Source organism: Mauremys mutica, chromosome 3 (assembly GCF_020497125.1).
Source record: "Mauremys mutica isolate MM-2020 ecotype Southern chromosome 3, ASM2049712v1, whole genome shotgun sequence".
Lineage (NCBI taxonomy): Eukaryota > Metazoa > Chordata > Testudines > Geoemydidae > Mauremys > Mauremys mutica.
Genome location: NC_059074.1, coordinates 133,220,638 through 133,236,595, shown reverse-complemented (window position 1 = coordinate 133,236,595; position 15,958 = coordinate 133,220,638). Strand labels below are relative to the sequence as shown.

Genomic DNA, 15,958 nt, shown 5'->3' with positions numbered 1-15,958 from the left:
AAAGGGCAAAGGGATGGGGTGGGGAACGGTACAATCACAGATTTGCATATGTCCTGTCTGGAGTTCTGTGCAATGAGTGCTGCACTTCAGGATGGCTATATTGCATAGTGATGGGGGTTGAGTGCAGTGGGTAAGGGTCGTAGTTTTCAGGGCTGGGTGGTGAAGCTACAGGTGTTGGAGGCAGCTGGTGGTGGTAAGAACCCAGATGTTGGGGAAAGTGGGTTGGAGGTGAAATGGGGGCACAAGAGAAAGAGTTTTGGGACAAGGGCTGCAAGGGGGGGCGGGCACAGTAGTGCTCTGCCTGCATGGCTACGAATGCCTGGATGGAGTCTGCTTGGAGCTCCATTATGCTTATCTGCCGATCCTGTGCTTTGCTGCCGGAGGACCGCGCTTTTGTGCCGGCGCGACTCATTCTGTTGGCAGATCCTCCTTTCACTCTCCTGCCACTCCTGCACTTTTTGATTTTCATTACTTGAATGCTGCATTACTTCATGCAACATGTCTTCCTTGCTTCTACGTGGCCTCTTTCTGATTCTTTGGTGTCTTTTGGCCAGTGATAACACAGACGGCTGAGATCTCAAGGTTGCATCTGTAAAGGCAAAATGCAACACTTAACAGAGGCAGCATTGTTCACACCAGACAGAGAAATGATTCCCCTGTACTTAAGGGCAAGCAAAGTCTACACAATAGCATAATTTGCCGGTCCCAAAGAGAGCGCATATAACCCATGGGAGCATCAAAATGGTGAGAAAGCACAGGGTCAAGCATGACTGATTGTTTCACGGCTGTACTGTCCTCTGGGTTTCTGTGCCACGGGAAAAGCCAACAGCAGCAGGGGGTCCCTATACTGAACACTGTCCCCACATTTTCCACAGGAGTTTGTCCTGGAAGATATCTAGCTGCTGAGGGTGACCTGGGAAGCAAGGGAGGGTATTCTACTGCAATGTGGCTTCCGTCCTGGCCCATATGCAGCTTTCCTGTGTGCAGCAATGGTCCCCCTGCCCCTCATGGCACAGTGGTGCAGACAAGTTAGCCTTACTGGGACAAGGACCACAGTGGCTCTCCCGAGAAACCTGCGCAAACGCATTGCCCAAGTTCTGGATGAGACCTTTGAAGAGATCACTGAGGCCGATTACTACAATGTGAGAAAGCACATCAATGCCCTATTCTGCATCTAGGCATGCATCCAGCCCTAATCCTCCTCGTCCCAAGAGCCCGCCCCGAATAACTTCCTTCCCAAAATAAAAGCTGCTTACCGGGAACCTCCTCTGATGTTTGTCCTTCCCCAAGCACTGGCCGCCACGACTGGCTACCTTCCTCCTGGCTTGAGACTAGCTCCTGGCTGCATGCATCTAGGGATTCTGGGGTGCCTTCCTTCGCCTCAGCACACTCGCTCCCGCTTTACTCCTCCTCCTCCTCCTCCTTCTGCCTTCTTGAACTGGGCTCTGAAGTGTCCATGCTGGTACTTGGAGTGGAGGTGGGATCACCCCCAAGCATCGCATCCAGCATAGAAATGGCAGGTCGTGGGGACAGCACCGGAGTGGTAATTTGTCTTGTGGGCTTTGTGGTAGGCATTCCGCAGCTCCTTCACTTTAATCCTGCACTGCAGAGCATCCCGGTCATGACCTCTTTCCATTATGTCCCTTGATATCTGCCCGAAGGTATTGTAATTCCTACGGCTGGAGCATAGCTGGGAGTGGACAGCTTCCTCCCCCCAAACACTGATGATGTCCAACACCTTGCCATTGCCCCATACTGGGGATCGCTTGGGGCGTGGAGGCATGGTCACCTGGAAAGATTCGCTGAGAGCACTCCACGCCTGGCTGAGCAAACAGGAAGGGGATTTTCAAAATTCCCAGAGAATTTAAAGGGTGGATCTGATGGTTGGTCACCTGAGGGCAGGGCAGTAGAGTTCAAACTGATGACCAGAGTGGCTAGAACAGGCATTGTGGGACACTTCTGGAGGCCGATCAGAGCGCATTAACAGAACAGGTTGTCCACATTGGTGCTGCGATGCTCCAGCGGGGCGCAGCAAACATTATTCCACTCACTGAGGTGGAGTACCAGGAGTGCTCTACATGCCTTGCCAGTGTGGACGGGGAGTGAGCTAGTTCACACAGGGCTCTTTTATTGCGCACTAACTCGCAAGTGTAGCCAAGCCCTAAGGCTGTATGCCTCTTCTCTTCTTCAAGGAATCATAGGAGGGCTGGATGGGGAGATGCTGTTCACTCCCTCCCCCCAGGGATCTGAGACCATGCAGAGAAGCCTCAAGGGGAAAGGATGGTGTCTGCAGAGGCATCTGAGGCCCCATCTCATGTGAATGGGGGAGGGGAAACTGTGCATAGAGCTTGGGGCGGGGCAGGGCCGCCGAGAGCAGGTTCAGGCCCCAGCAAGGGCGGACCGGCTAAACAGGGCCGAGGAAGCTGAGCCCTGGGCCCCCTTCCAGACCGCTGGGCCCCAGTAATTTGTACCGGCTCCCCCGCCCTCTTGTCGGCCCTGGTGGAGGGATGTTATGATGAGCCTACAAGAGCACCATATGGAAATACCTTTTCATGAGAGGATAAGTTTCTGTTGGACCCAAAACACCATCAATACTTCACTTTTTTATTTCTGAATTTTGTAATCCCTTTTGGACTATTCCCACTTTATTAATCCAGGGCAGCAGCTAAACTCAATAATGACACGTAGGGTGACCGGACAGCAAGTGTGAAAAATCAGGACAGCGGGTGGGGGATAATAGGAGCCTATATAAGAAAAAGCCCCAAATATCAGGACTGCCCCTATAAAATCGGGACATCTGGTCACCCTAATGACACGCTGGTAGCATATTTATATATTTTTGATAACTGCATGAAATGAGGGTCTCAGGGATGCATAATAGCCTTCCAGTTCATGTAATTTTGCCCATAATCCTTCTCCAATTTGGGTTAATATCACTGACTACTGGCAAAGTCACTCCAGTCAGAGCAGACCTGCAGAAATCACTGCAATAACAAGTCCATGAGCTGCAGAAAATTTAACTGCATATAGTTTGGCTAAGACAGGGGGCGTGAACACGAGGTGGCAAAAGGGTTGTGACCACCCGGCTCTTCCCACACTGGGGCGAGACGCCCCCGACTTTAGACACCATCGGGCGCCCCCCGCCCCTTGGCGCAAAGGCTGCTGGGGGAAGGGGCGGGGCAGCGGAGGACGGAGGCGGTGACAGTTAGGTCGCGCGGCCGGTCGGTCGGTTGAACTCGCGCGCGCCCCCTTCCCCTCGCGGAGCCCCCGCCCCCCCAGTTTCCCATGGAGCTGGTGCTGGCGGACGCGCTGCTGGGCCTCGCGCAGAGCCCGGACCCCTGCGCGCTGCTGCGGGCGGTGTGCGGCGGGGATGGGGCCGCCCCGCTCTCGGTGGAGCGCGTGGAGACCCTCCGCTTCCTGCTGCAGTGGCTGGAGGCCGGCGGGGCCGGGGGGGAGGCGCTGCGGCGGGCGGCCGGGGAGGTGGCGCTGGGGCGCTGCTGGCCCCTGCTGCGCGGCGGCGGGGGAGCGGCCGGCCCGGAGCGGCGCCGCCTGGTGAGAGCCGCCTGCGGGGCGCTGCGGCTCTGCGCCCGGCTCTGCGGGGCCCAGCTGGCGGCGCGGCTGGCCGGGGAGGCGCTGGCGGCGCTGCGGGCCGAGCCGCCGGGGGCCGGGCTGGGCGCCGAGGCGGCGGTGGAGGCGCTGGTGGCCGTGGCGCCCGAGCTGCAGGAGCCGGCCTTGCTGGAGCGGGCGGTGGACGCGGCGCTGGCGCTCGTGCGGGCGGGCGGGCGCGAGGCCGGGGAGGAGGCGGCGGCGGCGCTGGTGGCCGGGCGGCTGCTGCCCGCGCTGGGCCGTAACCGCACCGCCCTGGGGCGGGTCTGGGCGGGGCTGCTGCCGGGGCGCGGGGAGGAGGGGCGGGTGAGCCGGACCCTGCTGGCCCTGACGGCCCTGGCGGACCGGCTGTTCCCCGGCCTGGAGGGGGATGGCGGCGGGGAGGGCCCGGCTCTGGACGCCCGGCTCTGCGGGGGCTTCTGGCGAGTGGTGCAGGCGGGACTCACCGCCGGGGACGGGCTGTGCCGGAAACGAGCCCGCTACCTGCTGAAGCGAGCGGTGGAGGTGTCCGACCAGCTGCGCACGGACTGCACCTGCCCCCCGGACAATGGAGACGGTACATAGCCCGCGTCCGTCAGTCGGGGGGCAGCCCCGGCCGACTGCCCTGGCTAACCCCGCCGGGCATAGCCACACAGCAGCGACTCCCACAGCGTAGTCGGCCTGCCACCCTGCTCGGCCATGTGTGCATTACTGCATTGTGGGGCAATCTGCACAGCCAGCCTGTTCTGCCGGTGCTTGGGTACCAAGATGATAGTTGTTCCATAAGTACCCTGCAGAGTTGTTGGTGATTATTGTATTTCTGTCCGCTTGTACTGGGCACTGGGAGGTAGGAAGATAGGAAAATTTGGTTAACCAGTACACACACAAAAATGGTGTTAGGGTCTGCTTACACCCTGGCATTTGTTACAACTGCTTATGAGCTGAGTTGAAACTCTGCAGTTACATGGCTCAGAAGCATGTGTTAACCATAAAGTATGGAAACAAACTGTTCATGGAGTCCACCATGTTACAACCTCATTTCAGACTTGGTAAAAATCAGCACAGACAAGCCCTGGGCCCTGCCTAAATATCCAAGGAAACTAAGCACCTTTCTAATGAACCACTGATGGAGGCTTAAGTAAAGCTGGAGGTAGACAGTGGGCAAAGGTGCATTCCAAATTTTGACCCACTTTGTAGCCTATCGGACAATCCTTCGTTTTGCAGAATACTTTCATGCCAACGCTCTTCACATGATGACTAGTCAGTTTTGTAGACTATTATGGAAGACAGCTCAGAAGTCTGGGGGATCACTGGGAAGAGTGTATCTTGAAATATGCACTGTAGGGCTGCTAGGGTTGGCAATTGTACCAGCTGGTTCCCCCTTCTATTCCCCAGTGCTGGAAGCCTGGCCATTGAGGGCTGTCTTGAAATGGCATGGGGAAGGGTTGCTGGCCCTGCTCATGCCTCACCCACTCAGCAAGGCATAATTTAGCACTTGGTGTTTAAGAGGTAGGAGCAAGATTCTCCTTTAACAGTTTCAAATATTTAAAGTCTCAGATATTTGAAACTTTCAAGATTGTTGCACTGTCATTAAAAGCACATGGCATGAGTATAACATGGTTCTGTTTTCTTGGGCTTCCTGTGTAATTGTCGGCAAGCTACTTAAGTGAGTGCAAAATATTAATTAAAAAATAAAATCTGCAATCCAAAATCCCCACAAAGTGATAAAACACTCAATGTCTCTACTTCTGCTGTTGCTAGCAGATTCCGAGAAGTGTCACTTTCATGTCAGTTTACCATTTATACAGCAGGTAACAAAATATGAGTTACTATTATTGGAAAAACAAGTGGTGAGATCTGGAAAGAATAGCAAATTCTGACAGGTGACTAGCATTGTCAGTTTTCTATCTAATCTTAAATGGGTTTATCAGAAAAATCTGTGAATGTTCATATATTTTCACTTCAGCTACATGGGAAATTGCTGTTAAAATTCAGTAGATTGCAAAATTTGATTTTTTTTCAGCCCTTGTTGAGGTAAAACTGTTGATATTAATAGGAGTGAAAAGACTGTAGGATCAAGTCCTGTGTTATCACTTTTTGGTGGTGGTAACTCATGCTGAAGACAGCATTATATAACTTTTTGCTTGAAGAATAGGAGCAGAAATATCTTTGTAATTTAAACAATTTAATATTTTCAATTAGAACCAAGTCTTTTCTGGTGGTCTGTGGAGAAGAATGACAAACTTTTGCAATTTTGGGAAAATTACATTTTAATAATGGAGACTCTGGAAGGAAATCAGGTAAGTGTACTTTAAGTTTGTGTATAACATGTCAAGTATTTTTTATTATATATTCAGATGCTGAACAGTACTGTCAATCACACATTTTGTTCAGATATCACAAACTAGTAATCTTGCTTTAACAAGCATGTTTAAATGGCCTGTTACAGCTTTATAAGTCTTTTGCCTTAGACTTTTTGGTTTTCATATGCAAAACATTTAACATATAGCTTTTATAAATTAGTGTGATTGAATTTTTTTGGAGTTAGAAACCCCATCATAACTCCTTTGAGACAACAGTAAATCTAGTGGGTAGAGCAGAGGATTGCAGTTGGGAGACCTGATTTGAGTTTGCTGAAATACTTTGGGTAAGTCACTTAGCTGATGATGGGTAAGTCACTTAGCTGATGATGAAAATCAGATTTCGTTATTGCATTCAGTTTCCCATCCTTGCACAGTCTCAGTAATTCAGAGCTCCAGCTGCAGGGGGAGATTTCCAGCTCAGTCCCAGAGTCCACTTGTTCCCTCGGGTCAGAGAGAAGAGGGGGCAAGACCCCAGTCTCCTGGCCATGTCTTACTCACAGTCCCAGTCTTCCCCCTATATATTGCTCTGCTTCAGCAACTATCCTCTATTTGCCTTCTTGCAGCCAGTCTCCCCTTCACTTCCCCCTGCTGACTGCCAGAGCTTCCCGTTTAAGCAGATCCTCCATAGGGAACATGCCTGGCAGCTGCTGAGAGGTGGGGCCTTTTGGGCACAATACTGTTTCACTACTCCTTTTATCCATAGTGTGGGGTCTGTAAAGCCCGTCACTAGGACTCTACCAAATTCAGGGTTCATTTTGATCAATTTCATGGCCGGAAGGTTTTAAAATTGGTCAGTTCACGTTTTCAGATATTTACACCTGTAATTTCATGGTGTTGTAACCATGGGGGTCCTGACCCAAAAAGAGGTTATGGGGGATCGCAAAGTTGATGAAGGGGGGTCGTGGGATTGCCATCCTCTCTTCTGTGCTGCCTTTGGAGCTGGGCTGAGAAGGCAGCAGCTGCGGAGCTTCCTGCAGCCAGAGGAGATTCCCAGAGATGGAGGTGGGTCTGATCTCCCCCAGGCTGCTGGGAGCCTTTGGAGCTGGCAGCAGCCAGGGAGCTTCCTGCAGTAAGGAGAGGTATCCAGAGGTGGGTCTGATCTCCCCTCGAAAGTGGCCGTGCAGGGGAAGAGGAAATCCCATCCCTCCCCAGCCAGCTGGAGCCTGGTGGACAGTAGGAGCCCCCAGCCCCACCTATCTCTGGCCCCTCCAATAGCTAGATTTCTTGGGGGAGGACTGATTTCATGGCCCATGACATGTTTTTCATGGCTGTCAATTTGGTAGGGTCCTATCCATCACCCGCAGTCCAACCATTTGCTCTTCTTCACGATCTAAAATGAAATGTATCAACAGATAGCCTTTACTGAGAGAAATAACTCCTACAATTTTCTTGCTAACTAAAACTTCAAATTTTAGTAAATATATTGTGCTGTTTTACTGAATTGAAAATCTACAAGTTGTTTTCAATCATGAATGAATATGTCAATTGCTGATGGGTAAGTACAGTGCTTGGTGTGATAGAACAGCATGACAGGGAAGGCAGTTCAATAAGAAATCTGTAAACTAACTTTAAGTACCATGCACCAGATCCTAGGATTAATTACAAAAGGTACTGTAGTATTCAGAGTAACTCTTAATTTAAATAAAGTTACTCCAGTTTTATACTAGTGTAACTGAGAGCAAATTCTAACCCATAAATATAGTTATGATACCAACTTTTTGGTTTGAGTGTTGAACTAAATTAATTACATAAAATCTGCTTTTGAATTTCAGATACATGTTATAAAGCCAGTCTTACCAAAGTTGAACAGTTTGTATGAATATGCATTATCAAAAAAAGGTAAGGTCATTATTTTCAGACATTATTTTATTTTCATTTGTATGGTAATGTTTTTTCCTTACCATTGAAACAACTATCTTTTAGCTAGATGTATGTCCTATCCAGAGTTGCTTTCCATATTGATTTATAGACTATCCACCAAACATACTTGGTCAGGGTCCACTGTGCTCTGAAGTAAGATGGAATCTAATTTCGCGGCAAGAACCTAATTCTTCTTTGAGTACTCATGTCTGTTTCACTTAGCTTTGTGTATGTGTGTGTTGAGTGCACTTGAGTCAGAGAGTTTTCATGAGCTTCCTGGTGCCTCCAGTTGAGGGTATAAAGGGTGAAATCACTCCACTTCAGTTCCTTCTTATTATGGTATCTTGGCGCATAATGCAGTAAAATCTCATTCTATTGGCAAGTTAGTGATAGAAAGGCAAGGGAGGAGGTGTCATTTGATTCATAAAAATCTACAGAATCATCATTGCAGTGGTGTCACCCTCTGCATTGTGGTGGGTGGACTTGCTGCCAGCTTCAGGTCCTCTGGTTGTTGGAAATTTTGCTAATACAATGTTGTCTGAAATGGACTGAGTTGAGTGTCATTTAAAAGCCCTTTCTCCCACGAATACAAAGCACCAAACATTACAGAACCAGAACAATTATGTAGACATATATTCATGAAAATGTTTAAAAAGCAACTTTTAAAATTATACTTCAACACAGGTATGCATTGTGTACATGAAAAAGACTTTGATCTTTGGTAATCCTAGGGAAGTTAACCTTGACATGTAGGACTGGAAACATTTATTCATCAAAGTCGTCATCAGTGCTAGACATTATGTAGACTGATAGCCTTCTTTGATAGGATAACGAGCCTTGTGGATAAGGGAGAAGCAGTGGATGTGGTATACCTAGACTTTAGTAAGGCATTTGATACAGTCTCGCATAATATTCTTATCAATAATCTAGGCAAATACAACTTAGATGGGGCTACTATAAGGTGGGTGCATAACTGGCTGGATGACCGTACTCAGAGAGTAGTTATTAATGGTTCCCAATCCTGCTGGAAAGGTATAACAAGTGGGGGTCTGTTTTGGGACTTGCTCTGGTCAATATCTTCTTAATCAACGACTTAGATATTGGCTTAGAAAGTACACTTATTAAGTTTGCAGATGATACCTAACTGGGAGGGATTGCAACTGCTTTGGAAGATAGGGTCATAATTCAAAATGATCTGGACAAATTGGAGAAATGGTCTGAGGTAAACAGGATGAAGTTTAATAAAGACAAATGCAAAGTGCTCCACTTAGGAAGGAACAATCAGTTTCACACATAGAGAATGGGAAGAGACTGTCTAGGAAGGAGTACGGCAGAAAGGGATCTAGGGGTTATAGTGGACCACAAGCTAAATATGAGTCAACAGTGTGATGCTGTTGCAAAAAAAGCAAACATGATTCTGGGATGCATTAACAGGTATGTTGTGAGCAAGACATAAGTCATTCTTCCGCTCTACTCTGTGCTGGTTAGGCCTCAACTGGAGTATTGTGTCCAGTTCTGGGCACTGCATTTCAAGAAAGATGTGGAGAAATTGGAGAGGGTCCAGAGAAGAGCAACAAGAATGATTAAAGGTCTAGAGAACATGACCTATGAAGGAAGGCTGAAAGAATTGGGTTTGTTTAGTTTGGAAAAAAGAAGACGGAGCAGGGACATGATAGCAGTTTTCAGGTATCTAAAAGGGTGTCATAAGGAGGAGGGAGAAAACTTGTTCATCTTAGCCTCTAAGGATAGAACAAGAAGCAGTGGGCTTAAACTGCAGCAAGGGTTTAGGTTGGGCATTAGGAAAAAATTCCTAACTGTCATGGTGGTTAAACACTGGAATAAATTGCCTAGGGAGGTTGTGAAATCTCCATCTCTGGAAATATTTAAGAGTAGGTTAGATAAATGTCTATCAGGGATGGTCTAGACAGTATTTGGTCCTGCCCTGAGGGCAGGGGACTGGACTCGATGACCTCTCGAGGTCCCGACCAGTCCCTGAATCTATGTTGTAACACTGTTATTGTTTGCGCCACGCTCATACATCTTCATTCAGGGCAGGCTGCTGGCCATAAATTTGTAACATCTGGTCTTTGCAGACAAGCATTTGATTAGCTGAAGGATTGATTTGGGAACTCATGATATTTCACACATAACTGGTGAGATCAGTCTGTTCTCCAAGACCTATCGATGCCTGATAGGGGAGGATTGCTTTGGATGTGCTTGATCATCCCAGAACCATTCCATTTCTTGCCTTCTTGATAGCAAGAATAAATGCATCCCTTATCCCTGGCAATTTTTCTTTGTTTGTCAGTTTCATGGAAAACACCCACCATTGTATCTCTGCAACTGTTATAATGTTGGTTTTCAAATGGTAAACGCATGTTATGAACACCTTCAGTGCATTTATGACTGTCTCAGCCATTCTGAGCCCCTTCAGAATGAGGGGAGAATTTTCGGAGGCTGAATCAGATGCTTTCCAGTAAGATAAGTTGGTTTTTCATGCCAGCCTTCCAGTAGTGTCACATCCTAAAAGGGTGTGGACACCTGGCAGTGCAGCGGCTTTTAATGCTTTGAATGATAGGGACATGTTGCTGAGGATTATACAGCAATCCTGATCCCTAGCAGAAGGCACAAACAGAATTTTGTGGAAGTCTTGGGTAGAGTCTTGTGCAAAAATGTGGAGTTTAGTTGCACCTCTCTAGGCATTGATGCAAGATGATTTTAGTGTCTTTTAATGAAGAAACTCCACACTGTTCAGTGGTGTTTCAACAGCTTTATTTCATTTGATGACAAAATTCTTCGAGCAGTTTTTTGCTTGTTGTAGCATTTCCCGTGCAAAGTATGCAGTTATCTTGTCCTTCATGCGAGTGTGAGACAGTAGCTTATTGATTGTGACATGGCCTTCACAACATCCCCTGGCAACGAGTTCCACAGATTGACTGTATTGTGTGAATAAGTACTTTATTTTGTTATTTCTAAACCTGATGCCTTTTAATTTCATTGGGTGATGCCTGGTCATTGTGTTATGTGAAGGAGTAAATAACACTTCCTTATTCATTTTCTTAACACCATTCATGTTTTTATAGATCTCTATCATATCCCCCTTACTTGTCTCTTTTCCAAGCTGAAAAGTCCCAGTCTTTTTAATCTCTCCTCATATGGAAGCTGTTTCATATCCTTAATAATTTTTGTTGCCCTTCTTTGTACCTTTTCCAATTCTAATATATATTTTTGAGATGGGGCAACCAGAACTGTGTGCTGTATTCAAAGTGTGGGCATACCATGGATTTATGTAATGGCATTGATATTTTCTGTCTTTTTATTTATCCCTTTCCTAATGGTTCCTAACATTCTGTTAGCTTTTTTTGACTACCACTGCACATTCGGTGGATGTTTTCAGAGAACTATCCACAGTGTCTCCAAGATCTTTCTTGAGTGGTAACAGTAATTTAGACCCCATCATTTTTATGTATAGATGGGATTATGTTTTCCAATGTGCATTACTCTGCAAATATCAACACTGAATTTCATCTGCCATTTTGTTGCCCAGTCACCCAGCTTTGTGAGGTCCCTTGGTAACTTTTTGCAGTCTGCTTTGGACTTACCATATATACTCGTTTATAAGCCAAATATTTTTGGTTAAAAAGTGATGCATCAAAGAGTGGGGGTCGTCTTATAAACGGGTCTACACCAAAATGTGATGATTTTAAACTCAATGGAATCATTTAATTGAATAGCTAATACATTGTTGTTTTGTTTACCTGGAGCATCTGTAGGCATGGAGCCCCTCAGCTCCCTGTGGCCGCAGTTCACCGTTCCCAGCCAATGAGAGCTGCGGGAAATGGCGCCACTTCCCCCAGTTCCCATTGTCTGGGAATGGCGAACTGTGGCCACTGGGAGCTGAGGGGCTCCATGCCTCTGAACACTCTAGGTAAACAAAACATCCCAACCCGCCAGCGGCTTACCCTGATGGGCCGGGAGCCAAAGTTTTCCGACCCCTGAAATATGGGGTCGGCTTATGAAAGGTCATACGGTTTTTGCTGTTTTTACCTATCCATTTTGGGGGGTTGGCTTATAAACGAATGGGATAATGACCGAGTAATTATTTTGAGTAATTTTGAATTGTCTGCAAATTTTGCTACCTCACTGGTTACCTCTTTTTCCAGATCGTTTATGAGTATGTTGAACAACACTGGTCCCAGTACAGTTCCCTGGGGGACACCACTATTTTACCTCTCTCCATTTTGAAAACTGACCATTTATACCTACCCTTTGTTTTTTATCTTTTAACTAGTTACTGATCCATGAGAGGACCTTCCCTCTTATCCAATGACTGCTTTGTTTGCTTAAGAGCCTTTGGTGAGGGACCTTGTCAAAAGCTTTCTGAAAGTCCAAGTACACTATATCCATTGGATCACCTTTGTCCACATGTTTGTTGATTGTCCTCAAAGAATTCTTATAGATTGGTGAGGCAGGATTTCTCTTTACAAAAGCCATATTGGCTCTTCTCCAACAAATTGTGTTGATCTGTGTGTCTGATCATTTATCTCGTGCTTTATCTGTGAGGTTATTGATCCATAAGCATTCAAGATCATTTTCTTCTGAGTTATCAGTGACTCTGAGACAGGTAAAGCCATATTTGATGTAGAGTGCCATTCCCTCTCTCCTCTTTTGCCCACTCAGTCCTTCCTAAATCAGTTATAACATTTGACTCATCCCACTAGGTTTCAGTAATACCAGTTAGATCAAATTTATGTTCATAAACGAGCAATTCCAATTCTGTTACTTACTTGAACTGCTACTGTTAATGCATAGCCAGTTCAAGCATTTTTTTTCTCTGCATGCCTTGGGTTTCTTGATTAATTTTGTTCCCAACATCTTGATTTTGTGCCTTCTGATTGCTCATATCTTCTCTCGTTTAGCCTTCTTCTGTCGAACAGGCCCATGACACATTTTGATTCAATTCTGCAGATATATTTGTTCATGTGTTCCAGCTGCATAAGGAATGTTAAATGAACTGAGCAATCAGTGGGGCTAGGTGCTATGATTGGCAGGATTTATACACAGGTCATTCATTGTGGCACCTCGTGTAGTGCCAAGTTAAAGGCTGATCATATTGGAATTAACTATCATTTTATGAGCATTAACTGATAACTCAGTACTGTCAGTTGAGAGCCACAATTTAATTTTGTGATGGCTGCATTTTTGACATGCTTGTGCTAAAGTACAATTAAAAAAAAGTTGATTGTTTTAAACATTTTCTTGAATATATATCTACATAATTGTTCTAAGTTTGTCGTGTTTGGTACCATTGTGTTTGTGGAGAAAAAGGGCTTTCAAAGGATACCCAATTCTATCCGTTTCTGATGACATTGTACTAGCAAAATTTCCACCAATCGGAGAACCTGGAGCTGGGAGAGTAGCAAATCTTCCCTGTCATGATACACAGGGTGACACCACTGAAATGATGAGTCTGTAGATTTTTATGAATTAAGTGACACCTCCTTTACCTTTCTGTGATTAACTTGCCCATAGAATTATTCCTGCTCTCAGACTGAATTGCCTGTGGCTAGGAGTGGAGCTCCCTGTGGGTCTGGTGCCAATGGCCCTCTTTCTCATATGTTTATCATTTACTATCTTGTAAATGTTAGTGTAACTAGAGTAGTGTTAGTAGATCACTTACTAGTTTTAATTATTCTTTCATTCTGGATGGGACTTTCCTTTGATATTTTGATCAAAGCCTCCAGCATTAGCTTTGAAATGCAGAACTCCCTGGCCTTCAAGCATTGTCCTTCCTGCAGGGCTATTATGCCCACAAGTGAGCAATGCTTACATCAGACGCCTCATATTCTTGAGAGAGAGGCATGTGAGAGAGAAATGTAGCATCTGCAAGTCATTCAAGAAGATGACAGAAATAACAGGAGGTGTTCGAGGGACTACTTTATTGAACAGTCAATGCATCCAGCCCCTGATCTAGTGCATACAGAAGTTGGCAGAGCTGAATATATACTGACTAGAAGTGCCCCTGAAGCTCTGCATCAGCTTCCCCTGACAAGGATTCAAAGATTTCTAGATTGCATGAGGAGAAGAGATGTCACATTCACTAGGATCTTCTCACAAGGTTTCAAAGACTGTATGTTCTTTGGAATAAAAACTTGAATCAAGACCCAAGAAGGGGCTGCTCAAGCACTCGAGACTCGGGTCATCGTCACTCCTCGCACACATCATCTCATGAGTCCTACGGTACCAAGGTCAAAGTGAGAACTATGGCTCAACTCCCCCTGCTACTGTCTGAAGTGAGACATGACCTACCGGTGCCGTTGATTTCAGTGCTGACAGTCAGTGCTGTTTAGACCAGTACCTGCAGCAAAGTTACTTATTCTATCACCATGAAATTCCTTTAATTCTCATCCCTCCCACCTTACAAATAGGCCCATTTCCACTGGCTTTGCTTTTGCTTAAGATAGCCAGATAGCAGCGGAAGCCAGAGAATAAGATGGCCGTCTAGAATGCCAGGAGAACAATGCAACAGCCATGGCCCAGGGAGCCAGGAATATGAACCACTGAAGCCAGTTTTAAGTTCCTTTTTCCCTGGCTCACATGCTGGGGAGGAAGGTTCTGAGCCAGGCTGCCTGGGCAACATTGCAGTAGACAAAGGAGAGGAAGGAACTGGATACCAGAGACAACACTGGGAAAGATACACCATGATGGAGTGAATCTGAGAAGGGAAAAAAGATCTAACCAAAATAAATTATGAGTAGTAAGTTAAATTGTAATCTGTTAAATAGATAGTTGATTGACCCTTTGTCACAAGTAAATACAGTAGATAGCTGTTTATTGCTTTGAATTATAGAGGGAGTGGCTTGGAGGGGAAAAGGAAACAAGTATTTTTCACTCTTGCTATTAGTTTTAGTCTTTAGGCTAGAAAGCATTGGGTAAGTTTTTAAAGCTATGTTAATAAATGTTTATATTGTGTTTTTAGAGAAAAGCACATTTTAGACACCAGATAAATAGCTACCTGTATAACAACTTTCTAAATAGTGTTTTGTAATGGCTAACCATCATGTCATGATACCTTCGATATTTTACGCTTTAGTTTGATACACTTTTTTAAAATTTACTACTAGACAGATTACATGTTGCTGTCACTATCATTTGACACCAGTTAAAGTTGTCATCTTTGTACCAGGTTGTTGGTTGTTTCACCCATCATGGCATATGTGCATTTACAAAAGGATGTTTGAGAGTGAAAATAAAACTTTGACAAGGGAAGGTGTTGCTCAGTTTCTAGAGATTTATGAAACAAAACGTCTTCCAAATTCACCAGGATTTTCAGAGGTAAGAGCGTTTCTCTAACCAACCTCTCTCCCAACTATTTTCCAGGATAAATAGATATTTTAGCCTGAAACATTTCCTAAATTGATTACCTAAATCATGAGTTGTTGTTAGACAAATTCTATAAAACCATATCAAATTTAGCTATATCAATAGTAATGACATTATTTAGAAGTGATCTCAGGGCTAAGATTATGTTGGTCAAAGAAAGAGTGCCTATTGCAGTATTCCTTGTCATTTAGCCACAAATCCTTATTTCAGGGACCAGTGCAGTCTAGCCTTAATTAAGTTGAATCCCAGTTAACTGGGACTCTTTTTATATGAAGGTTGGATATGATCTCTTTCTCCCTGAGGGTTGCTGATGTTCCAGTTCTGTAGAGCTCCTCAGCTTTTTCAGAACTGGAGCTGTTGATCACCTCAGTTCAGCAGAACCATCTGGCCATGAAGGAGATTACTGAGGAGGTTTGGAAGTCCGTGCTCAGCGTTTCACTATTCTAAGGACAGACTTTGAAGCCTGATGGTTATCCCCTCTTATTGTGGGAAGGTTCTGATATCCCTAGAGACTGTTGAATAATGATTTTTTTTTTTACTGTATCTCTTATAATAAATTATGAAAAAAGTCTGTCTTACTATATAATAAAGAAATATTATAGCTATTAAAACTACACTCTGTTTTACTGTTGTAATAGCATATTGCATTTGCATAGATTTAGTAGTTCGCTTACATCTCGCAAGGTATAAATGATCTATTCTGTACTCTATCCAGCCCCACTTCCAAGAAATAGCTTGCAGGTAGCTCAAAAGCCAAAATTTCTGAT

The 15,958-nt window shown here is 45.4% G+C and overlaps 1 protein-coding gene across 1 annotated transcript in view; it reads left to right on the top strand.

Moving 5' to 3' along the window:
* Positions 1-3,274: 3,274 nt before the first annotated feature.
* TARBP1 (TAR (HIV-1) RNA binding protein 1) overlaps positions 3,275-15,958 on the top strand; it is a 107,782-nt gene continuing 95,098 nt past the window's right edge. The window contains exons 1-4 of the mRNA XM_045008909.1: positions 3,275-4,162; positions 5,788-5,885; positions 7,721-7,787; positions 14,995-15,143. Coding sequence (XP_044864844.1) covers positions 3,286-4,162; positions 5,788-5,885; positions 7,721-7,787; positions 14,995-15,143 — 1,191 coding nt within the window. The 5' untranslated portion in view covers positions 3,275-3,285. The remainder of the gene's footprint in view (positions 4,163-5,787; positions 5,886-7,720; positions 7,788-14,994; positions 15,144-15,958) is intronic.